The sequence below is a fragment of the Maylandia zebra genome, linkage group LG20 (assembly GCF_041146795.1).
Source record: "Maylandia zebra isolate NMK-2024a linkage group LG20, Mzebra_GT3a, whole genome shotgun sequence".
Taxonomy (NCBI): Eukaryota; Metazoa; Chordata; class Actinopteri; order Cichliformes; family Cichlidae; genus Maylandia; species Maylandia zebra.
The window spans coordinates 2400398-2423828 of record NC_135186.1 but is presented as its reverse complement, the minus strand read 5'-3'; the positions used below and the strand labels follow the sequence as shown (position 1 = coordinate 2423828).

The 23431-nt window shown below is 43.6% G+C and overlaps 1 protein-coding gene across 2 annotated transcripts in view; it reads right to left on the bottom strand.

The window, feature by feature from the left end:
- Positions 1 to 356: 356 nt before the first annotated feature.
- Positions 357 to 23431, bottom strand: part of lrp1ab (low density lipoprotein receptor-related protein 1Ab) — an 80979-nt gene continuing 57904 nt past the window's right edge. The window contains exons 42-90 of one of the 2 annotated variants that reach the window (XM_076878425.1): positions 22500 to 22689; positions 22104 to 22308; positions 21805 to 21997; positions 21290 to 21415; positions 21070 to 21198; positions 20829 to 20948; positions 20501 to 20614; positions 20171 to 20320; positions 19952 to 20074; positions 19654 to 19770; positions 19413 to 19541; positions 19192 to 19320; positions 18940 to 19080; positions 18605 to 18792; positions 15759 to 15942; positions 15580 to 15665; positions 15366 to 15485; positions 15026 to 15213; positions 14674 to 14879; positions 12599 to 12787; positions 12213 to 12361; positions 11880 to 11973; positions 11597 to 11713; positions 11076 to 11195; positions 10850 to 10972; positions 10632 to 10757; positions 10418 to 10534; positions 9721 to 9827; positions 9495 to 9627; positions 9233 to 9355; positions 9002 to 9124; positions 8772 to 8909; positions 8528 to 8665; positions 8295 to 8414; positions 7946 to 8193; positions 7681 to 7859; positions 7489 to 7595; positions 7264 to 7383; positions 6987 to 7163; positions 6599 to 6739; positions 6339 to 6512; positions 5343 to 5504; positions 5065 to 5236; positions 4714 to 4815; positions 4539 to 4609; positions 4355 to 4448; positions 4188 to 4226; positions 3373 to 3517; positions 357 to 2274 (exon numbers count right to left, since the gene is read on the bottom strand). In XM_076878425.1, the coding sequence (XP_076734540.1) occupies positions 2137 to 2274; positions 3373 to 3517; positions 4188 to 4226; positions 4355 to 4448; positions 4539 to 4609; positions 4714 to 4815; positions 5065 to 5236; positions 5343 to 5504; positions 6339 to 6512; positions 6599 to 6739; positions 6987 to 7163; positions 7264 to 7383; positions 7489 to 7595; positions 7681 to 7859; positions 7946 to 8193; positions 8295 to 8414; positions 8528 to 8665; positions 8772 to 8909; positions 9002 to 9124; positions 9233 to 9355; positions 9495 to 9627; positions 9721 to 9827; positions 10418 to 10534; positions 10632 to 10757; positions 10850 to 10972; positions 11076 to 11195; positions 11597 to 11713; positions 11880 to 11973; positions 12213 to 12361; positions 12599 to 12787; positions 14674 to 14879; positions 15026 to 15213; positions 15366 to 15485; positions 15580 to 15665; positions 15759 to 15942; positions 18605 to 18792; positions 18940 to 19080; positions 19192 to 19320; positions 19413 to 19541; positions 19654 to 19770; positions 19952 to 20074; positions 20171 to 20320; positions 20501 to 20614; positions 20829 to 20948; positions 21070 to 21198; positions 21290 to 21415; positions 21805 to 21997; positions 22104 to 22308; positions 22500 to 22689 (6824 nt within the window). In that variant the 3' untranslated portion in view covers positions 357 to 2136. The remainder of the gene's footprint in view (positions 2275 to 3372; positions 3518 to 4187; positions 4227 to 4354; positions 4449 to 4538; positions 4610 to 4713; positions 4816 to 5064; positions 5237 to 5342; positions 5505 to 6338; positions 6513 to 6598; positions 6740 to 6986; positions 7164 to 7263; positions 7384 to 7488; positions 7596 to 7680; positions 7860 to 7945; positions 8194 to 8294; positions 8415 to 8527; positions 8666 to 8771; positions 8910 to 9001; positions 9125 to 9232; positions 9356 to 9494; positions 9628 to 9720; positions 9828 to 10417; positions 10535 to 10631; positions 10758 to 10849; positions 10973 to 11075; positions 11196 to 11596; positions 11714 to 11879; positions 11974 to 12212; positions 12362 to 12598; positions 12788 to 14673; positions 14880 to 15025; positions 15214 to 15365; positions 15486 to 15579; positions 15666 to 15758; positions 15943 to 18604; positions 18793 to 18939; positions 19081 to 19191; positions 19321 to 19412; positions 19542 to 19653; positions 19771 to 19951; positions 20075 to 20170; positions 20321 to 20500; positions 20615 to 20828; positions 20949 to 21069; positions 21199 to 21289; positions 21416 to 21804; positions 21998 to 22103; positions 22309 to 22499; positions 22690 to 23431) is intronic. The other variant, XM_014408789.4, reaches the window with a different exon arrangement.

Below are 23431 nucleotides of genomic sequence, written 5' to 3'. Positions count from 1 at the left end.
AACACTACTTAAATTTGGCTCAAGATTGTATAAAACACTATTCTTGTGTGTACTGAAATCAAAAGAAACATACTTTTTTTTTTTAAGAAAAAGCTATTCTTGGGATTGTCTGTTGACTGAAAGACAACACTTCCTGTTTAATAAATATGATGATTTATGTAACAAGACCAAAGACTTTCATTACAATTCAGAAGCCTTTCCAGATTAAGCAACATCCAAACAAGTGCTTTCTACATGTTTGTGTTTTATTTCTTCATTCTTTAATGATAAGTGAGGCTATTTCCTAATGTACTGAAGTATGAAGTAGACTGCTTCTCCTCTCCATCTTTCCAAATGACAGACACGGCCATCGTACATTTCTACTATAAAAATCCATTTAATTCCTTATATCAAAAAGAAATCGAATTATAACAAAACAATCAGAACCACAAACGTGGGTTTTTGCCAGTTAAAGAAATTCTCCAAATGAAATATGATTGTTCCAACTTACATGGCGATTTAACAGAGCAGGATGTTAAAAGCAAATAAGCAAGAAAAAAAAACAGAATTTAAAGAAAAAATGTGATGAATACTGTTAACATTTGAGGACTAAAGCCAGAGTTTCCTCTTGGTTAAGTGTGTCTGTGTGTGTGTGAGCACCATGCAGTGATATGGTAGGTATGGCTGACAAGCTGAGGTGATTAAAAGCAATACGGTGAGCAGTGAGACATACAGCCACACTTCCCAGACTAAAAATCCGGATGGTTAGCAGCAAAGCAAAGGAATGGAGAAAGGAATGCTTATCAGGAAGCCGATCAGTCTCCTTCCTGAGAATGCACTTAACAATGAGCATTAACCTAAATTACATGTCCATGTAATTACATACAGTGAAGGAAAGAAAAAAAAAAATCCAACCTCCCACAGAAGTACGTACCATCAGACGGTCTCCCTGGCCTTTCCTGAAAGTATGTTTACAATCAAAAGACGAGGAACAAAAGTTGAAAGCAACCGTTCTCGGCTAATTACTGGTCGCAGGTTCTTTTTTTTTTTAGAGGATGACCGGAAATTCACAGAAGCTTGTCTCTACTCCAGAAGAGTTTCAGAACAAAGCCCCAGCTCCTGTCCAGGGTGTCCTGCAGTAGGCTAATCCAAGGCCACGGATATCATCCCAGGCTTTTTCATCCTGGAATGTGGACTTAATTACAATCATCTTCATCCAGCGCACACTAACACACTGCCATGATTCATTCATCGGTGACACAAAGTATGTCAATTATACAATGACTTAAAAAAAACAAAAGAAAAACATTAAAAAGTACAGACTGCTATTTGTTACTGATGTTTGTATTCCTGGGTATATTTTCAAGACACTTTGTTAATAGGTTCATATATATGGAAATATATATATTTATAATATATATATATATGTAACTTTAGTCTGTGCAAGGAGGTAAAAGACAATCACTTGAATGTAGCTCTTTGCAACAACAGATCAGATGCCGAGTCTCTTGTGCATACACGTGCAGTTAAACATCACCTCGCCTTTCCCTCTAAGACCTCCAGTAGCAAACATACATATACACAAAATGTGAACCAGCATCCAGGAAGCATTCGTGGTGAGCACTGACGCATCGCCTCTCTTTCATGAACAACAAAGACTTGGCAACATTTTCTAGGATGGAACAAAAATGGTTTTTTTCTCTTTTCCCCTACACAATTTATACAAAAATAAAAAAATTAAAATTGTTCCACTGCCATTTGTATCTTTTACATTTGCACAGAGGTAGTGGCTGAATGCGTGAGAAAGGTGTGTGTGTGTGTGTGTGTGTGTGTGTGTGTGTGTGTGTGTGTGTGTGAGAGAGAGAGAAGTTGTGAGGAAGTGAGCAAAATGAAAAAGAACTGGATAAAATGTCTATAAAATGGTTTCTTTTCCGTCACCAGAGGATTTGTTTTCCTTTTTGTCAAAGAACAAAATATAATACTGCAATCACTTAAAAAAAGTAGTTCTTCATTTTATACATTTTATACAGTGTTCTCGTTTTTATGTTTTTTTGTTGCTTTTCTTTTCAGTTGGTAAAGGCATAAAATGAGAGAGCTCGCTGGCTCTAGGTTGGGCGAGGCAGGGCAATGTTGGCAGAGTTCAGTCCATGCCGAGGTCTATGCCAGGGGGTCGCTCATGTCCTCGTCAACCTGGGAGAGGAGCTCCTTCTTTTCATCAGTGCTCGCCAGAGAATTGCGGCTGTTGTGGGCACCCATGTACAGGGTGGCATACACTGGGTTCGTGAAGTTGGTGGGCTGCGGAGTGAAGAAAATTTCTCAGTGACTCAGGCAAAAGAAATGAAAAGATTTGGTATATTGTGAAAGAAGCAGTATTTTTCTTATTCAAATAGGCTCAGCTCGCATAAATAACAAGATGTTTCCCAGCTCAGTGCTGAAACCCTGGCAGACATTTGTGGTTTGTTATGTTTTCTGTGTTTGGTTATTTGTTTCTGAAAGTCTGGGCACTAATCATCTGCCCCCAACAAACCAGTAGGTGTATTTCCAGTGAAGAACTTGCAACTTCTTTTTAAGCACTCAGGACTTTATGGACAATTCCTCATTTGATGTTTTATGATTGTGGTGAAAAGTGTTTGAATATAGTGACCATGAGGGCTCCAGCATAAAAGCTTTATTCAGCTGCTCCCCTTATTCACAGTGGATTTCCGTTCCTGACACCCCCAAGGGATTTTTGTCTCCAGCTGGGATTAAACTGGAGATTTTTTCACTTCTTAGGTGAATGTAAAAGAAATGGTATTTATATAGTGCCTTGTGCTTTTATCTGCTGAATGCATTCACACACACAGAGGTAACTCAGGGTTCAGTATCTTGCCCAAGCATTGATCTGTATACAAACCACTCGAGCCACAACGTGTAAACCATGAGACTATGGAGCCACTCATCAGAACTAAAGTATATGATTCACATAATTCTAACAATATTCATTCCAAAATTCATTACAGATGCCAGAAGTAAATACCATAACGACACCCACTGGTTTCCTAAGTCTTGCTTTAAAGCTTTTGCATTTGGACTGTGGTGATCTCGATGGCAAAAAACTGGATATAAATGTAGAAAAGTGATTACAGATCAGTCAAGACAGAAAACTGTTTTTCACTAGACGTCCAAAGGACAGGAATATATTGAGAAACCCAGCTACTTTCATCCAGTGTTCTTTAGATCACAAAGAAGGGTCTATTTACTGTCTATAATGACTCCACAACCAAAACCAATTCATTAAAAAAAAAAAAAAAAACTCACAAAAGGACTCATAAATGTGGAAATATCTGCATGGTTAGCCACTACCAGGCATTTTCAGATATTTTGTAATGAAACTGCTTTTTTAAGCTTTGTTACCTTGTCTGGGTCTAAAGCAAAGTCGGAGTCCAGAAGTTCCCCAGCATCATCATCAGGATCTCCTTCATAGATCTTATAGGCAGGGTTTCCAATCTCAACATTCATGGCCCCGTTGGTCATTCGGTGGTGCTGGAAGCCCTTGGCACTGCAGAGAAACAGATCAACAATTATCTTAGAAGCAGATTCAGACCCTTGTTTAAAAGAATTGATGTGCTAACCTCAGAAGAAAGCTAGAGTGACTAAAAGGTGTCTTATCATAAACCCATATCATAAATTCACTCAGCACTGGCTATGTACAATTGACAAGAACAAGACAACATATATCAAAGGTTTTCAAATGAGCTTTTGTGTCAAAAGGCCATTTGATCAAACCTATCGAATATACTGCAGCATGTCCATTGCGGAGAATGCTGGATTAGATTGCAAATATTCGGCTGTTTGCAAGCATATAAACATTTTTCAGAGATGCACAGTTATACATTTTACTCTGCAAGCACATTGCCTGAGCCTAATATTTACAAATGTAAACAGGGAAAGGCATGGAGGACAATGGGAGGACGTCAAAAGTTCAACTACTCGTGCATCACCAGAGCTATTCCAGAGTGAGTAGGCCCCCTGTGTTGTTGGGTGGGAAACCCCATGGAAGCCAAACAGAAGATGGCAAGCGAGGACAATGGAAAGATTTCGGCACTGAACGACAGAATGGACAAAAGGATAGACAAAAGCATAGCAAAGGCAGTCTGACTGTATTTTAGGGAAAGGAGAGGAGAGGAATTGGGGGTCAACAGGTGAATTATGTAACCCTATCAAGTTACCGCGAGCACTGAGAACGAGATTTGCCCGGGCATAGAGACCTGGGAGACAGGGAAATAGATGGTTATCAAAAGGTAAGAGAGAAAGAAAGACCAGAACGGTGAGGACCAGATGACAAATGGAGTTTGAATTTTTTAAAGATGAAAAAGCGTCCCGAACTAGTACTCACCCACGCATTCTCTGCTTGTACCACAAGATGGCACCAACCACCAGCAATGCCAGCAACAGCAGCAGCAGCACTGGGACGATGATTGACGCAGTACCTATGAGTGAACAAATAATGATAAGCAAATAGGACCAAAGTGCATGTTCTATGAACAAACTTTGATTTGGTCAGGGAGTGGCTGACTTACTACCACTAGAAGTATGAGACTCTATAGGAGCTGTGATATCACATCTGTATCCCCTCCATCCAACAGCACACCTGGTTATAGAGGTACACAGTGGATATGTGGGTAAGTGTGCTAAGCGGACATTAAAACAATAAAATATTATATATATGCCTGTTAATGTCTACTGGGATCTTACGTGCACTGTGGCAGCAGTGTGCGATTGTCTACTGAACACTGTCCATGTGCGCAGTAGTTTGAACAGGTATAGCAGCTGGGTTGGATCTGACCATTTGGACAGCTTCAAACATACAGGAAAAAAATATTAAAGAAGATCCTAATGCAGCAGAATAACAATAATAATAATGATTCCCACGATTTCAGAATGATATATTCCATGCTGTGCACTGTTAGGAAGCACAAAATCCACAGATTGCTGGGTGACCTTGGGTGAAGAATATTCTGGCAGTTCAAAATAAAAGCCAGCAAATATTTACAAATCCAAGTCTAATCGATGTAGCACAGTAACCACGTCCCACACGATACTCACCTGCAGGAAACCTCCCCTGAGGCTGACGTCAAACATTTGCCCGTTCCGCAGAACTGACATTTGTCCAGCTCACACTGGTGCCCGACGTACTTGGTGGGGCACAGACAAAGTTTGGTGCCGTTGGAGGTCTGTAAGCAGGTTCCACCATTCTCGCAGAAGCCTTCACATTTACCTTAAGACAGCAAAGAAAGAGAAGAGGGTCACATACTGTTGATGCAAAATACCCTGCTTAGCAATCTATTAAAGAAACAGAAACATCCTCAGGTGCTTTTACTTACTGTACTGACACTGGTCTCCCAGGTACTCTGGCAGGCAACTGCAGGTTGGCTGGTTGCCTCTACTGACCAAGCACGTGCCTCCATTCAGGCAGTTGTCCTGACAAGTGTGGCGATTGCAGTTTGGCCCTGTGAAGCCTTTAGGACATCTGCAAGTTGGCAACCCTAGAATACACAATTAAAATATATAAAGATATAAATGTTGAATAAAACTGAAATTTTAAGTATTACATTTCATTTAACATTTGACAAAAACACAACCAAAACTGCTGACTCAGTTCCTTCTCAGGTTTCTTAAACTAGAAATTCCACTGGTTTGCACACATGACAGAACCAGTGAAGTGCCAGTGAGACAAAGGTTTGGAAATATGTGGAATTCATGCCTTCTGCTGCAGCCTGTAATTGCTATCACTAATGAGTACTGAAGACAGACATCAAAAGAGTGGATTTTTTTTAATGATTTAAACAATTCTTGGAATAGGGGCGGGAAAAAAAGCTTCTTTCCTGTAATCAAAAGCCTTGGCACGTCAAATTCAACCTGATTAGCACAGTAACGTTTGCTAATCAGCAGTAAACTCAGGGTACAGCTCAGGCTGATGATCGTCAGCCAAAGCACTGGATCAACTGAAAATTTTTTTTTTTTAGCCTGAAGAAGGATAATGTCAAAGGATTGTGTTATTAAGGTCTAGAAGAAACTTTATGGCAAGCAATTCAATAGTTTGGCCAAATTCACTGTGGCACAAGAAGAAGAAAAAACAGCTCTTCCAAAGGAGAGTTTCTCCTCTGGGTATGAGAAATGTAAATGTTGATGTTATTTCATGCAAAACCTGTTGAGATACTTTGTCCTGAATAACACAAATCAGACAGACCAACATTACCATCCCCGGAGTCATCATTGGCTTAGACTGTGGCGTCTTTACCACACAGTATAAAAATGCCTTGAGGCGACCATTGTTGTGCTTTGGTGCCGTATGATAAACCTTGAATTGAATCTCTCACCGGCATGAGAAGCAGTGCAGGTGCCTCCGTTCTTACAGTAGTCCCTGCATTGGTTGATTTCACATCTCTCGCCTATGTAGCTGGGCTGGCAGCGACACTTTGCCACCTGACGGTCGTTGAAGAAGCAGCTCCCACCGTTCTGACACTGGATATCGCACGGAACTGAGGGCGGGGCTGTCAAAGGACACGGCACTTTGAATTTAGTGTGTACATGTTAACCTTGCTAGAAGGGAAGCCACTTGTTTATGTAGTGTACATACAGAACGGTGACTGGGTGGGGTTTGGTCTCTCCGCACATGTGCCGTTGTCTGCAACGTAGTTGTTAGGGCAGGTGCACACCGGCCCACTGGGGCTGAGGAGACACAGCCACTCACACTTCTTTCTGTCACACGGGTTAGTCACTGGTGCAGAGAGAAACATGACCAGTGAGAAAATCCATAAAGCGTGCATCAAAACAAGGTGTGTGGTGTCCATTTTAAATTAAGACTGAAGCAGACTATGTGTGAAGAAAAATCCTTGGACAAATCAACCAGCAATATGTGCTGCCTCTTGGCCAGGACTCCCTTGAAAAAGAGGTCTTTGATCTCAACGGGACATTCCTGGTTAAATAAAGGTTAAATAAAAATAAAAAATATGTTTGATACTCACTCTCTGGCTGCTTGTAACGGTGATACAGGACTATGTCTGTAGCATGGTTGATGCCTGTGGTGAGATTCTCCATAGGGCCTTTACCAAACTTGTTGACCCGGAAGACAAAGTTGTTAATATATGTGACCCCATAAATGTAGTCCTCAAAGATATCTATGCTGAATGGATGGAGCAAATCTAGAGGGGAAAAAAGTGCAAAATACATATGGGCGGGCAAGTGTTAATGTCACATTAGCAAACTTGCATGTAGTCTGGAAAGTTGCAGAATAAACTCAACTGTTTTTGATGCCAGAGACAGCAACGATAGGGTCAGAGCCATCCAGACGAACACTGCCGATGACTGATAGTTTAGCATCTGCCCAGTAAAGACGCTCATTGAAGTAGTCCACAGCTAAGCCTGCAGAGGCACAATTAGAGAGCCTTAATGAGAATGTTACACTGTGTGGATGAATAATTATGCGTATCTGGATTCAAATAAATTCAGACTCGGAGCAGTACTTACCTGTCGGCCACTGGATGTTCTCCTGGACGAGTGTTTGTCTTAGAGTGCCGTCCATGGCGGCCGTCTCAATTTTAGGGTGGTTGCCCCAGTCTGCCCAGTACATGGTACTAATAAAAAATCCAGAGTCAGAACACATATGTGCAAAATATAAGACAACAGAAAAAGAAATCCTTAAAAGAATGATCCATTTACCCTCTCTGTGGATTCACTACAATGGCATAAGGCTCGTCTATCATGCCGTAGATGAGGGTCTTGGAATGCTGGCCTGACAACTGAGCCACTTCAATTACATCTCGGCCTGAGTCAGTCCAGTACAGGTTACCAGCCACCCAGTCCACAGCAATACCACGGGGCATCTTCAGGTCTTTGATCTGGATAAAAGCACAAAGTTGAGGTGTTTGAATGATGGCGTGTATATTGGTGCTCTAGAGATTTTGCATTATTTGACCAGCATTACCTGCAGGTTGTTGATGCTAGAAGATGACGATGAGGATGATCCTGGAAGCTCGTAGGAGGAGATGCGCCCCGTGTGCCAGTTGGTCCAGAAGATGCGGTTGGTCTTGACGTGCAGGTCCATCGCATCAATGCGCACACTGGCATCACCCTGGAAGGTCTGCTCATAGCGCCAGTTGGGCATGCCGGGGTCAAGGCTTCGGATTTCATTGTCGTCAGCGATGTATAGAATCTGCCGACTGCTGTTCATGTCTGGAAGGAAAGAGAGAAACCGTTGCAGTGACGCTCACCTTGAAGTGAACAATTATTACAAGACTTGATAAAATACTTAATAAAATAAGCAGCGCATTTACTGTCAGCCTTGCAGGTGTCATTTATCCTGGTGAAGTACTTGTGGCAGCTGCATTTGTAGGAGCCTTTGGTGTTATTGCAGATGTGGGAACAGACTCCAAACTGCAGACACTCGTTCTTATCTTAAAAATATGAGAAAAGAAAAAGAAAGTCACATGAAATGTAAAAATATTGCCCAGCCCTTACCCTCTACATTGAGGGTTAAGAGCTGTCATGATGCACTTTCTGCGTGTACCTCCACAGGTGTGGTGTCCTATCTTTTGGAAGCCTGGTTTGCAGGAGCAGAAGGAGTCTGTGCCATTGGTGACACAGTGGGCCTCATCTCCATCACCACACTGAGTTGTGTTACTCCGACAGTCGTTTAGCTTTGTGTCTATAGGACAAAAAACACAAGTGAAAGATAAGCCTGTGGATTTAAAGGGTAAAACTTTCAGACCTTAGGTCCATGGTCAGTTATGCAGAAGTGAGTGAAGATCTACCCGTTTTGCAGTTGATCTCATCAGAGCCATAGTCTTCGCAATCATTAAAGAAGTTACAGCGCAGACTGGAGCTGATGCATCTGCCATTGGAGCACAAGAACTCGTCTTTCTCACACGTGGGAACAGATGGAGGAGCCTCTGTTGACAAAAACGCAGACATAAGTCAGCATCTCCTCAATCAAAGATGAGGAAGTAGGAGATTTTATAACCAGAACAACTTCCTAACTTACGGCAGTTCAGTTCATCGCTGTTGTCTCCACAATTATTAACGCCGTCACACCTCCTTGACACTTGCAGACACACACGGTCATTTTGGCAGCGGAACGCTCTTGTCGGCGGACACTGGAACTTCCCTAAGAGTTGGACGGAAAGAGAAGGGAAGAGGAAAGAAAAATAGGTGAGAAGAAAAAAATGCAATAGGAATTCAACATGATTTTGATCAGCAAGACGGCAAAACTCACTGCATTCTTCGGGTTTCTCATCAGAGTTGTCCCCACAGTCATCCTCTCCATCACACTTCCAGGCGAGGGGCTTGCACAGAGTGTTGTTACACTGGAACTCATCCAGAGGGCAGTGACGGCCAGCTGCAGGAAGAAACTGATTTTTACTACCGGTATGTGCTCGTGTAAAACCTGATACAAGCTCATTTGTTGCGAGTCAGCTTTAAGGCATCTGGGATCTACTTTTCTCTTAAAAATGACACACCCACAGAAATATGCTTACCAGCACTGCCACAGTTTTCCTCATCGCTGCCGTCCATGCAGTCAGGATCAGCATCACACCGCCAGCGGATCGGAATACAGTGTCCATTCTTACACGAGAACTGGTCCTGGTCACACTTCAGATCACAGCCATGCTAAAGAAACATCATAGTCCATCATAAACACAGACATAACAGGAAGTGCAAAAAGGATTTTTTTCTTTTCCAAACAATTTCAACAGATCCAACCTCATCAGATCCGTCCGCACAGTCATGGTCTCCATCGCACTTCCACCTCCCAGCAATGCAACGGCCGTTGGTGCAGGCAAACTCGCTTTCTGAACACTGTCGAGGCACTACAGAAGAACACAAGGCTTGTGTCACTGACAACATGAGCACAGTTGCGGTGAGCTATGGCCGTTTTACCCTTCAGCACAAGACAAAGAGTGTAACAATTACATGAGGATGACTATAGACACTAATGTGAGAGAGTGAAAGGAGCTGTTTTATTACAATTTATTGTCAATATAACTGGTTTTATAACTGTTGGCTTTCTGTGGTTATATTTGCTGCGATAGCCAATTAGCACTGACGATGAAATCTGTACAGAGCTCAGCTTGCAGACTCTCACAGGTCAGAGGGACAGTGAATGAAGACACTATTTAATAACAGATACAGAGAGGTGCTCAAAATGGGAGTGGTTCTCTTATGGAGATGAAGTAACTTACCTCTGGCTCATGCCAACAGGACAGTATGAAATGAAACAAATAATCAGATGAGAAATGGGCAATGAATTAGCACCAAACAAACGCTGTAGCAGTTAAGAGTTAAAAAGGTGCAAAGTGACTGTTACCAGTGAAAAAGACACGGGCATGAGTGTAAATGACAGTGGACAAGGTAAAATGACATATGGAGGGACTGTTTCCAAGCTCAAAGTGATACTTACTGCAGTTGTCTTCATCAGAGTTGTCCCCGCAGTCATTGTCATAGTCACACTGCCAGCGGCCCGGCACACAGCGGTTGTTCTTACATCTGAACTGGTATGGCTCACACGTCCTCTCAGCTGTCCAAGACACAAAATTATTATTGCCAATGAAATCAAAAAAAGAGAAAAAAATAGAGAGAGAATTTTTACTTAAAAAAGAAAACACAATATTTACCACACTCCTCTTTCGGTTCATCTGATGCATCGCCGCAGTCATCCTCGCCGTCACACTTCCAGCGAGCGGGAATGCAGCGGCCAGAGTCTTTGCATCGGAACTCGTCCACACCACAGGTCATCTGGGCTGCAAAGGGAAACATATGGGGGGCAGTTACACTTAAAGCTAATTAGGATGACTCAGAATAAACAACATGCAGAGTAAAGTGCGAGTCCTACTGCAATTGGCGGGCTCATCTGATCCGTCCACACAATCGTTGTCACGGTCGCACACCCAGACACGAGGTATGCAGCGTTTGGTGATGGCACACTGGAACTGAGTGGGCGCACATGTGACTTCAGCTGTGGGGTGGAGATGGGGGGGAATAACAGGTTTGCAGTAAGTGTGGAGTAAAAGAGAGAGAAGAAGGGGGGAAAAAAACCCTGAAAACGTAGGTATACTCACGGCAGTCCTTCTCATCCTCGCCTTCTCCACAGTTGACCTGGCCGTTACAGCGGAAGATGCCTGGAATGCAGCGGCTGGGGTGGGAACATTTGAACTGGCTGGGCAGGCAAACATGAATGTCTGCGGTGAGATAAGAAAGAGATTAAAAATGAATGAGCAAATAACATTAAGGTAATTTTTTCCAGTTTATTTGCTGTTAAATTCTGAAGGTTGGTTCCTCATGTAGCTTTCTTTATTTTTCACTGACTTCACATGTGCCTCGTGTGTATAAAGTGTGAGTCTTTGTCAAATCATCACATGATCTCAACTCCCTCATGTTCCAGACTTTCTCTTGTTCTCTCCTTTTGTCAATGTTGATTTTAGACTCCTGCTGCTCCACGTTATCTATTTATCAAAATTTCTTGTTTTTCCTGTCAGTCCCTGTTCTGTCTTATACTGGGTCCTCTTGTGAAAATTTCAAATAAAACAGTGACAATTTTTGTACATAAATGAACATATATTACAAAAAAACAGGCACATACCACAGTTGGCCTCGTCTGAATTATCCTGGCAGTCGTTGTCTCCATCACAGATGTATGCAGGGTTGGTGCAGATGCCTGTGCCACACTGAAACTGCCCTGGTCTGCAATTGAATTCGGCTGTCGTGGAAGAAGTAGAAGTCACGCGGTGTTTCAAGATCATACCGACAAACATTTCACTGTTAAATTGTGGGCTAAGGTGAGATCAAAAGGTATAGCATGCATAAAGCATGCTAGATGACTGCCATACTCCATCACGTCCTAATTATCTTCTTCAAAGACTTACGGCAGTTTTCTGGCTCATCTGAACGATCTCCACAGTCATCTTCTGTGTCACATTTCCACCAGAAAGGAATGCATTTGTCATTCTTGCACACAAACTGCAACAGGAAGAGAAGTGAATCAAAGTGATGATAGGGCATTACATCAGGGCTTCACTGGCTCATTTGTCGTTGACAAAAGCGTAAGCTAGGTATTGTATCACCGGGCAGCCAGCCAACTGTCAATAAGCAATGACCAGGCATGAGTAGTTTGTCAAATAGGCCACAGCGGGGAACTGAGATATGAAAAGCCAGTTATCAATGGGCCATTTTTCCATTAATGATGTTTACATCATTACCTGGCTGGCTGTGCAGTTGGACATGCAAGTGCGCTGATCGTTTGCCAGATAGAAGTTGGTGGGACAGGCACACTTATAACCCCCACCAGGAGAAAGGAGGCAGAGATTACTGCAGCCACCGTTGTTTATCTGGCACGGGTGGTTGAGCACTGGAAAAGATAAAAAGAGGGAAAATGTTTTCACCACATGGTTCACTTATTTTTCCACCCCCAACCCTTAGGTTTTAGATCTGAATTAATGTAGGGAATATATTTGAATATACTGAAAATAAGTTATTACACCACAGACAGAAACTAAATCAATACTGAAATGTTACTTAACAGCAGTAAACAGTTTGCGCACTAAGACTGTAAACTTGTTCAAAAGACCACATTTACTCCTCCTACCCGGAGGTTGGCGGTAAGGATGGTAAATGTGGATGTCCATGGGTCGGTGCAGGGTGCTGATCAGGGTCGTCTTGTTGGTACCCAGAGTCTTATGAGCTCTGTTGATGGACTTTGTTTCCCAGTCGGTCCAGTAGATGTATTCTTCAAACAGTGTCATGGCAAATATGTGAGGGATGTCTTGGCTGAGAACTGTGAGGATACACAAGAATAAACAAATCGCACTCTATATTTGAAGACAAATCACTCTGGATGTTTCCTAGTGCAGCCTTCAGTAGGCTGATTGGAGGAAATGCCTTAAAACAACATATAATACAGTCACCAAAAAAATACGTGAATGTTTTTTGTATCTCAAATATACATGTGAATATGTCAACATATTCAGAATGTGAAGCTCTTGCTGCTCCTGTGTTGCTGTTTTGCAAAGAGAAACCTTTGATAAAATCCTGCACTGTTAATGGCAAACTGAGGCAGGGTGGGGCGCGGACATGCACCATATCTCTGTGTTATATAATAGGTTCTACACCTCATTAGGTGTTACACTATTAACCACTTTTCCTGCTCTTGTATAATACGTTTTATTCTCACTCTCAGTGTTTGTGTGTTATGGAAGCACACCATAGCAATGCATCACATGCTGACAAATTTGCAAATGCTGTGTGTGTGGCACAAGTTCAAAATACCTCGACGGCGAGAGACCGTAGCTTCAGCGCTGACTTTAAAGAATAATGCACCTTAAACGACTGACGTTGTGATGTAATAGCGGTTTTTATAGCATCAAGTTGAGCTGAGGTATTGGTGAGATTAACATTAATTGCCCTTTGATCCATTCTTATCTCAATTCAAACAGGCCAAGTCTTGTTGCACAAAGACACACAGAGGCACACTGGTGTTTTATGGCATATGTGTATCCAGGGATGGGTGAATAATAATTTATAGGATGCATTAAATCTAGAGCGCTGAGCTGAAAGAAGTCAGTGACATTTTATGATGACTTCTTAATGCCAAATAGCTTCAATTCATCTTGATAGATCAAAAATGTTCATGAAGCACAACACTCTGCTGGAAGTCTATTCTGTAAGTTGTAAACTATCCCATAATTTAATGCATATGCCTAAACAAAGAAAAAAGGATTCTATCCCTATGCTATCTATAAGTTTTAAGCACAACTTATAAAATGTGGGAAGTATTAATGCAGATGACCAATGCACTCCAGAATTCCTGCATGCTAAGCCGTTTAACAATTCCAGCTATTGTAGTACATGTACTAAACAACTGAGCCCTATGCAGATATCGCACACGCTCAGAGGCCTCTCCTACCAGAACAATCTGTCCTATTCACAGTTTGTGTCTTCTGGACTTGAGTTGCAGGACTCCAGAATAGCAGACAGCCATGTAACCTGCCTGCTCATGCCTGGTGTCTCTCAAGTGTGTGTGTGTGTGTGTGTGTGTGTGTGTGTACGGAAGAAAGTCACTCAGATTTCAACTCCATGTGAACCTGCAAAATTTTCTCACAGGAAAACCTAACCCCTCTTTAATCACCACTATGGTCTTGTCATAAACGGTTTATCCTGTTAAATGAGTTATGATCTATAAACCACTTAAAGCTCCTCAGCTCCCTGACACATTTATTTAAAAGATTAAATCAGTTCATGGACAGAAACTGTGACACTTAATAGCACACTGCTGCCTTTTACTGAGAGGTTTTACATAATTAGTCTTTGACAAAAAAAAGGCACTAAAGATGAGAGTATTTTGACTCTCACATGCTGTACTTTCCAAAAGTCTTGAAACAACCCGTATTTCTTTGAGGGAAAACTGGAAATAAATGCTGTGATTTATTGAAACATGCAAACACGTCTGGAAACAAAAATTGAGTTTGTATATTTACTTTCAAGACAACTCTGAAAAATTACAAGAAGCAGAATACAAAGAAATGACGAGTGGGTTCAGAGCCGGTGTTTCTTCAGACAGATACAACAATCAAAAACAAACAATTGAAATCTCAGAACTTTAGAAGATATGGCACCACCAGTCAAACAGTTTAAAAAAGTGAATGTGTTTACTGGTCTGTTTACCTGTGTGTCTGTTCTTGCCATCCAGGCTGGCAAACTCAATGTAGTCCTCCCTGGCATCAGCCCAGTATATACGGTCATTGATGAAGTCCAGGGTTAATCCATTGGGCCAGGTGATCTTATCCTCTATGATGACACTTCTGTTAGTGCCATCCATCCCAATTCTCCCAATGTGAGGGCTGTCACCCCAGTCAGACCAGTAAAGATAACTAAGATTGGAGAAAGACAATCTTGAAATTACAGTTGTACATTCAAATCTAAATCAGCTTAAGATGAGAAATAATTAGGAAATTATACATTTAAGTTATATAAACAGTGAGTGTAGCTGGTGCTGATCTGCAGTGTAACTTCTCACCCATAGCGTACATCCAAAGCCACTGCACGAGGTTCCCTCAGGCCACTGTTGACCAGCACCGTTCGGTAAGCCCCATTAAGTTTTGACACCTCAATGGTGTCTCGGCCTTTGTCGCACCAGTACAGGTTTCCACCGACCCAGTCTACCGCCAAGCCATCGGGATTACTCAGAGAGGTTCGGTGCAAAACCTGCCAGGTTTATCAATCAATACGTAAGATGATGATGATGTAGTTCCCAATCAGGGACTCACGGGTTCGCTGCATCAATAATCCAGCATTCCACAATAAATATTGCTCGACTATTAAATCAAAACGAAAGGATTTCAGATGTTCTCACTCACCTCCATGTTGCTGCCGTTCATATGCATGCGTCGAATCATGCTGCCCTGAGTGGTCACATCCGTCCAGTAGATCATCTGCTCTGCATAGTGGAAGTCCAGTGCTACTGCATTATTAAGACCCTGAGGGGGGGAAAAGGAAGGAGCAATATTAAAAATGAAAAACACAGAAGAAAAACACTGAATGTTTCTTTAAACTGTCATCTGTGTGTCTTACCTGCTTTATAAGAGTGTAGTTGGTACCATCCAGGTTCAGTTTTCTCAGGTAGTACCGATTGGCAAAGATCAAGTAGGGCTCTTCATCTACACGCATACATCACATAGAAAACGTACTTTACTGCTTTAGGCGTGCATTTGCTGTGAAGACGCACTGAAACTCACGTATGTGTGCCTTACCCGATGTGGACTTGCAAACAGTGGGGTCATTGGGGCTGAGCTCAAAGCCGTCGACGCAGAGACAGTGGAAGCTGCCGTGTGTGTTGATACAACGTTGGGAACAGGGGTAGGTGGTTGTGCACTCATCTATATCCACACATGTCTTCCCATCACGCTTCAGCTGGAAACCAGGATGACACCTGCACTGAAGGTGCCAAAAGCACAGGAGATGTGTCAAAATCTCACAGCCTACGGATCTGGCCGCTTCTCACATTTAGCCTGGACCGGTTACAAAGGCGTGCCAGCGTGTCTCAATCAGCTCTCAATCGGCCACAGACATGTGCGCTTTACCTTCACCAAAAGCTTTATTTCTGCTCACTTTCTGAAAAAGAAATCCAGCTGCTGCTGTCAAAAGTGCTGCGTAAATAGCTGCAAATCTCATTTGCAAAGTCGTCTTCCAACAGAGTACGGGGGTAAAGGATAAGCTGACATTAATATGTGTTTAAAATAAATATGGCATGAACATCATCGCAGCATAAGGAACGGTTAGAACACGTATTCATTACTAGTCGGAATCGTTGTAACTGTCACTTCCAATAAACACATCTATGTTTCGAAAGAACACGCACACAAATTCTGCTCTGCCATCCAGAATACACAGAGGAAGCCACATTTGTGAAAAGTCTCTGATGGCAAAGTTTCAATATATACAATTAAGTTTTGTGCAATCATAATTAGTCAGTTTGCAATACTTCTGAAATCCCAGACCAGGATTCTTGAGGTGAACAAAATCTTATCATTTTCAAATTAAGCCCTGACCACAACCTCGCCACCACAGACACAGGAGTTCACGCAGAGTTCAACCTGTTCCAGGACTGGCCTCCTACTTTCAAGGACAAGGCAAAACATGTTTTTTCGTCTTGCATAACTTTTTTTTTTTTTTTTTTTTTTTCCTTTTGGCCTGTCCCGTTTGGCTCTTTTTCATCAGAATTGTTGTCTAAAGGCAAAGAAAGATGCCCAACGGATTTACTTTACCAAACTGACCATCCCAGCCTTGCCGTAATGGTCCATTTGATTCACCTTTTATTGTTTATTTTATTTTCACTTACTGAATACGGGACAGACTTGACTGGGGGAAAGAAGGGGAGAAAGAAAGAGGGAAAGAGAAACAGCTGAGAAGAGGGACGGGGGAGAAGGGCAAAAGACAAAAACCAACAGAACGGGCAGAGAAAAAAAAATGCATATATCAATCACCTGGATCACCTGCTGAGAAAGAAAAAAGAAAGCAAGCAGAAGAGAACAAGAGTAATAGAATAAACAGCATCACAATGATATATGGGAATATGACAGTAAATACTAAATATTAAACATTATTGTGCAGCACATAAGATCAACAGAACACAGTGTGCTTTGAGGTAGGAGCCAAAAAGGGTGTAGTTTGTGGGTGTGATCACCCGTGTGTACACCTGTGAGCATGGACGCGCTTGTTTTTTTTAAAAGGTTCCTTCATGTAATGATCTGCTAGAGGGTGTGGGGGGGCCACAGCCCCGTCCTCCAGGGCGTGAAGCAGGTGTGGAGGAGATCAAAACTCCAGACATCCAGAGGCCCCCAGAACACAAGAGACCAAGGAAGACCAACAGAGGGGCAGCTGCGCCACTGTCCCAGAAAGAGCTGAGGAGAGTCCCAGATGAGGGCTCACTCAGCAGCCGCGGAGCAGAAGCCAGGGGGAGTTGCAGTGACGCGCCCGTGAGCTCCGCCGGCAGCCAGCTGCGCCTGAGTGACCGAGCCCCAGGCCGAGAGGCCGGGGGCACCCCACCTCCGAAGTGGCCCGAGCGAGCCCCAGGCTCCAGGCCCCGATAAGCGGCCGCCAAGGAGTGAGCCGGTGTGTACCTGGACGCCCATCCCCGGACACAAAGAACCACCAACGCACCGATGTCTGAGGGAGTCCGCCACTGGCAGGGGAAGTGGTGGTGGGGGGAGATAGGCCTCCAAACCTTGGAGGGCCTGAGATGTCCCCAGAGAGGTGGCGCCTGACACCCAACCTGACATATAGACACATACATACAGGCACACACAGATACAAACATCCATTCCCACCCTCATGCTCTCATATGCACTTACTCCACACTCAACCAACGTGGAGACAGACATAAAGAGACGTTGTACACATGATCACACTCCCCAAGCGTACTCTACAAACCGGGTCTAGGTGCCCTCGCCCCTGGAGGGGGGAACTGCACCCAGACCCAGGTGGTGTTTCCCTTTTCCCTGCGGTGGGGGGAGGCAGACCGCCCCGACTCCGCAGCAGCAGGAAGGCTCCACACTCCAGACCGCAGTCGGACGGCCAACTCCTCCTCCTAGCCCCCCCGCTCCAGCAGGTCGCAGAGAACGGGGGTGAGAGAAGACTCCAAACCTCCCTCCACCCGCTCATTGTAGTGTTGATGCATGTGTGTTCTAAGGTGCATTTAAAACCCAGGAGGGCATGGAGCTACCTGCCATTCTGAAATCCCAGACCAGGATTCTTGAGGTGAACAAAATCTTATCATTTTCAAATTAAGCCCTGACCACAACCTCGCCACCACAGACACAGGAGTTCACGCAGAGTTCAACCTGTTCCAGGACTGGCCTCCTACTTTCAAGGACGAGGCAAAACATGTTTTTTCGTCTTGCATAACTGCGTGCCTGAAGTGAGTGGATCCCAACCTTTTAAAATCAGCTCCTCGTTGACTCATCGTTACTGGCATATACATTGTTTTTCCTGTGTTGACTCCATGAATTTTAGTAAAACTTTTTGGCCCAATGAAGCCTGTGCAATAATTTCATTAGTCATGATATTTGTTTTTGACAACAAACAATGAATTAGTTACCTTGAAGCCGATCTTGAGGTCATCACAGAGCTGTGTGCAGCCGCTCAGCTTGCTGTTGAGACACTCGTTGATGAAGCAGTTGAGTTCATCGGAGCCATCACCACAGTCGTCGTTGCGGTCGCACAGCAGTGTCTCATTCAAGCATTTTTTATTATGGCACATGAAAGCTGAGTCATTGCACGTCCTCTCTGAAATCATAGACAAATAGCAGGTTATATCAGAGTGTGAAGCGGGATGTGGCTACGTCTTTATGAGCAAGAAATTTAACATATGATTCACACCTTATTATGCTGGCAGAGAAATAAAAGATGTAGCGAAAGAGAGGAAATGAATACCAGAGTCTGTGCAGCGAGGGTTCTTGGGAGCTTCGTCGGAACGATCCTGACAGTCAAACTCTCCGTCGCACTCCCACTTCTTCTGGTTAAGGCAGCGGCCATTGGCGCAGCGGAACTCATCGGGACCGCACGGCGGATATTCTACATCAAAACGCATTTGTTATTAATCTCAATTTTAGTTGGTGGTTTAGCAAAAAACAACATTCATTTTCAAGCAAAAGGCTAAATAAGCTTCCAGGATTGAAAGCTCACCACATTCGAGGGATTCGTCCGACTTATCGACACAATCAAAGTCATGATCGCACACAAAGTGCTTGGGGATGCACTGCCTGTTCTGGCACATGAACTCGTTTTCAGGATCACACGTGTTGTTGGTGTACACTGGAAGCAGATGGAAACATTTGTTTTTAATGCATGGGGAACTGTATCGCTTCTCTGCACTTTTTCTTCAATCTGCTAACTGTGTCACTCACTGCAGCCAGCCTTCACACTCTCATCAGCTCCATCAGGACAGTCGTTGTCTCCATCACACTTCCAGCGCTGCGGCACACACATATGGGAGCCTGGACACTGGAAAGCCTCAGGACTGCAGGTTTTGGATTCTGTAACGACATCATGTAGAAGTCATACATGGATAGGACGTCAGGAATTGTCATGGAGTTTAAGGTCTCCTTTGAATGTGAGAAGAGAAGTAGCGAGAAAAATGTCACATACTGCAATTCTGGTCCTCATCAGAACCATCGCCGCAGTCGTCGGAGCCGTCACACACCCAGTGGCTGGAAATGCAGCGATGGTTCCCGCATTCAAACTGGGTGGATGTACAAAACTTGTCTGCAAGAGAGGGTGGGGAGCATTTTACAGTCATTATTACATTTAAGCTGTGTTTTTCCATCTGCAGTGGGAAGCCCAAAGAAAAACAGTCTGGCTTTCTTTTCGTTTTCTTTTTGCTATGATTTGTGTGTTTTCAAGATAAAGATAGGGGTATTAGAGGACAACTTCGCAGAAGACTGACCACAGTGTGTCTCATCAGCCCCGTTCTCACAGTCATTCTCTTTATCGCAGGTCCAACTCATAGGAATGCACCGACCGCTGGGGCAAGCAAAGAAGTTGACTGGACATTTAAGCTTCCTCTTATCTGCAACACAACAGAGAAAAAAAGAAAACATAATCAAGAACCTCTGGTAGGTTCAGAAAAGCTGAATGTCTTTTGGTAGTGAAAGATAACACTTACCTGGACAGTTTCTTTCATCAGAAAAGTCACCACAGTCATTGTTGCCGTCACACACCCACGAGGGCAGATAACACAGAGTGGTTTTCTCACAGCTTTGGAAAGAGGCTCCTTTAACTCCAAGCCGGAAAAAACGGGAGCAATCAGTGGGTTCTGAGAAAAAACAGGAACAAGTTTCAGGAGCTGCCCTTTAAATTCTGCAAAATAAATCTTAGACCGTTTCACACGAATTGCACTGAAGTACATAGTCAAGTCTATATTAATATACTGATTAAGAAGTGCACTTGTGAAAAAGAAGAAGAAATATTGTTGAAAATCGTGGCAGTTACATACGGCAGTTCATTTCATCGCTTGCATCCTCGCAGTTGACCACCTGGTCACAGCGGCTGTAGTTGGAGATGCAGCTTCCATCTTTGCACTGGAACTCTCCTGCTTTGCAAAGTGTCACTGCAAGCACATACAGCAGTTTCACAAATGACAAGCGGAGAGAAAATACATCCTCAAAACCACACACAAACTCTCCGTTAAGCACATTTTATGATTTCCTTAAACATGCAGGCAGAACAGAGGTGTCATGAAAAATGTCGACACTATTCAAACTATGAGAATGTTTAGACTGTTATCCTTTGTGCAGCTGCTACTTTGGAAACAAACCACTTACTGTTGCAGGGCAGTTCATCTGAATGATCACCACAGTCATCTGTGCCATCACACCAGAAGTGGTGACCAATGCAGCGGCCGTTCATGCAGCGCCTGTAGCCTTTCTTACATAGTCGATTGGCTGTGAAGGAGGACCAGCTGACTTAGCTCAGGCACAGAGGGGTTTTTTTTTTTTAAACATCTCTTGCAGCTACTTATTCATTAACTGAAATTCACCACCTAACTGCTCTGTAAAAACTCACCACAATAGGACTGCTTCTCATCAGACTTGTCCTTGCAGTGGGCCATGCCGTCACAGGTCAGACTGTAGTTGATGCAATCACCATTCCCGCACTCAAAGCCATCGACACTTCCGCATGATACGTTCAGGGCTGGTGAGGGAGAAACGTTTGAATTCAGAAACATTTATCCATTCTGATGAAGACGGCAACGTTATGAAGTTTAATTCTTCCTCTTTCTTACGAGAACAGGTGTTGTCTTCGAGGAGTTGCCGGTCTCCACGGCAGCTGCAGTTGACCCGGCCGTCGGACGTAGGCAGGCACAGGTCCTGGCAACCTCCGTTGTTTGTTCGGCAAGGAGAAAATTCACCTGAGGAATTTTTTTAGAAGCTCTTTAAACTGCACGTCGAATGACTGACAAGCATGCTGATATTACATTTCTTGCAGTTATGAACATTTGCATGAACTCTCTAGCTTGGCAATATTTAAAAGCCTGTGGAAGTTGGGTTTTTATTATATACATGGCAGCAGCTCTGTATACCTCCACTTACAGCTAAGTGTTAGCAGCCTGGCAACGTGTGCACATGCAGGTATAATGCAGACAGTAAACATGATACCTGCCACAGTGTCGTACACTAAACAAACTACAGCCGAATTTCATTCATTTTGCAGTTATATAAACATAAATCAAATTACTGGGCAAATTAAAATGTTGACCTGATGGCAATGGGGCCAAATTGCAGCAGTGGTGATACTCACAGCTGTTGGTGTCATTAGCTACAGCAACGATGCCCATTGGTTGCTGAGGGATGTCAGCACGCAGCACTTTCATGTCTCCTCCAGTGTACTTGTCAGCTCTGAGGACAGCCCTCCTCACCCAGTCAGTCCAGAAGATGTAATCTCCGTACACAGCGAGACCGAACGGATGGACGGGCTCGTTTTTCAGCAGCACCTGAGGCATAAAAAACAGCAGGTGTAATTCCATAAACACGAGGCGCAAGTCCATGTTTTAGGGAAAGTTCAAAAAACAACAAACAAAAAGGAAAGCGCTGCCTTACGTAACGGTTGCTTCCATCATATTCACAGCGCTCGATCTTGTCCAGCGTGGCGTCAGAGAAGTAGAGTTTCTCGGCGCGGTGATCTATGGCCAGGCCGTTGGGAGTTTTAATGTCGCTGCCGATGATCACGATCACGTTGGCTCCATTCAAAGAGGCCCTCATAATGCTCGGAGCCTGCTCATTCCAGTTTGTCCAGAACATGAGACTACGGTGGGAACAAACAGAAAACAAGAATTAAGAGCAGTGGGAGCTCCCAAAACGTCTTGGTAAAAGAAAAAGAAAGTTACACTTGACTGAGCCAAAAATAAATCCAGTGCTTAAGAGAAAAAGAATAATTGTATTGGAACTGGGCCCTGATTTAGTGCAGAGCAGCAAATTTCAATATTAATGACTCACTCTTGACACTCGTCCAACACAAAGGCTCGAGGGTGGTCTTCTCCAGACATGGTGACTACGGTGTTGCGGTTGTAGGCCACAGAACGGCTCTGGTCCACAGTGTGGCGAGTGATGGTGGACGTTGTATAACTGGTCCAGTAGAGTGTATCCCAGCCGCGATGGTATGCCAGGCCCTCAACTGACCCAACATCTGTGATAGGAAATATAATATATGATTTTTCAGATTTGAGTTCTTTCCTGGTGTCGGGCCAACACTTTGAGAAGTAAAAGGCTTAACAAATGCTTTAGATTACACTAAAAAAATATCACCTCTTAGAGGCATTAGTGGGAGTTTTACAGAGAATTCAACACATCATAAATCACTGTCAGGGTGTTACCACGGAGCACCTATGAGACTAAAGAGGAAGTGGAGCTTTTAAGGTTTCCCCATCCACATGCATCATCTAATAAACTGTGAAACATGGACGAAGATTGAGATAGAGGGGAAGCAGCGGCCACTGAAACAGGGAACAGTAAAATGGAAGTGATGCCATACAGAACCGAGTGTGCGTCACAGCTGTTGTTCTTGGACAGAGTTTAAAGAGTCTGTCTCATCGTGTCATTTTATGGCGACCCGCCTGCACATACAAACACAGCTTCATGTGGATACTCTCATTCAAGCTCTGAACTCTTGTTCTGGGAAGAAAATTGCAACTGGGACAGGTTGAGTCACTTTAGGGATAAAGGCCAGGGTAAAGACAAAGCAGCTTCCCCCTGCATCGATTTTTCCTCTTTTTCCCCCCCCTCTCGGTACCCACGCGACACACATCATCATGGAAAAGAATACCGTGCTGCAGCCTTGCAGGCTCCACGGTGTGCATTCATCTCTGCTTAGTTACATTAGCAACCACATTTATGACCACTTACAGCCGACAATAAAAAAAAAAGGATAC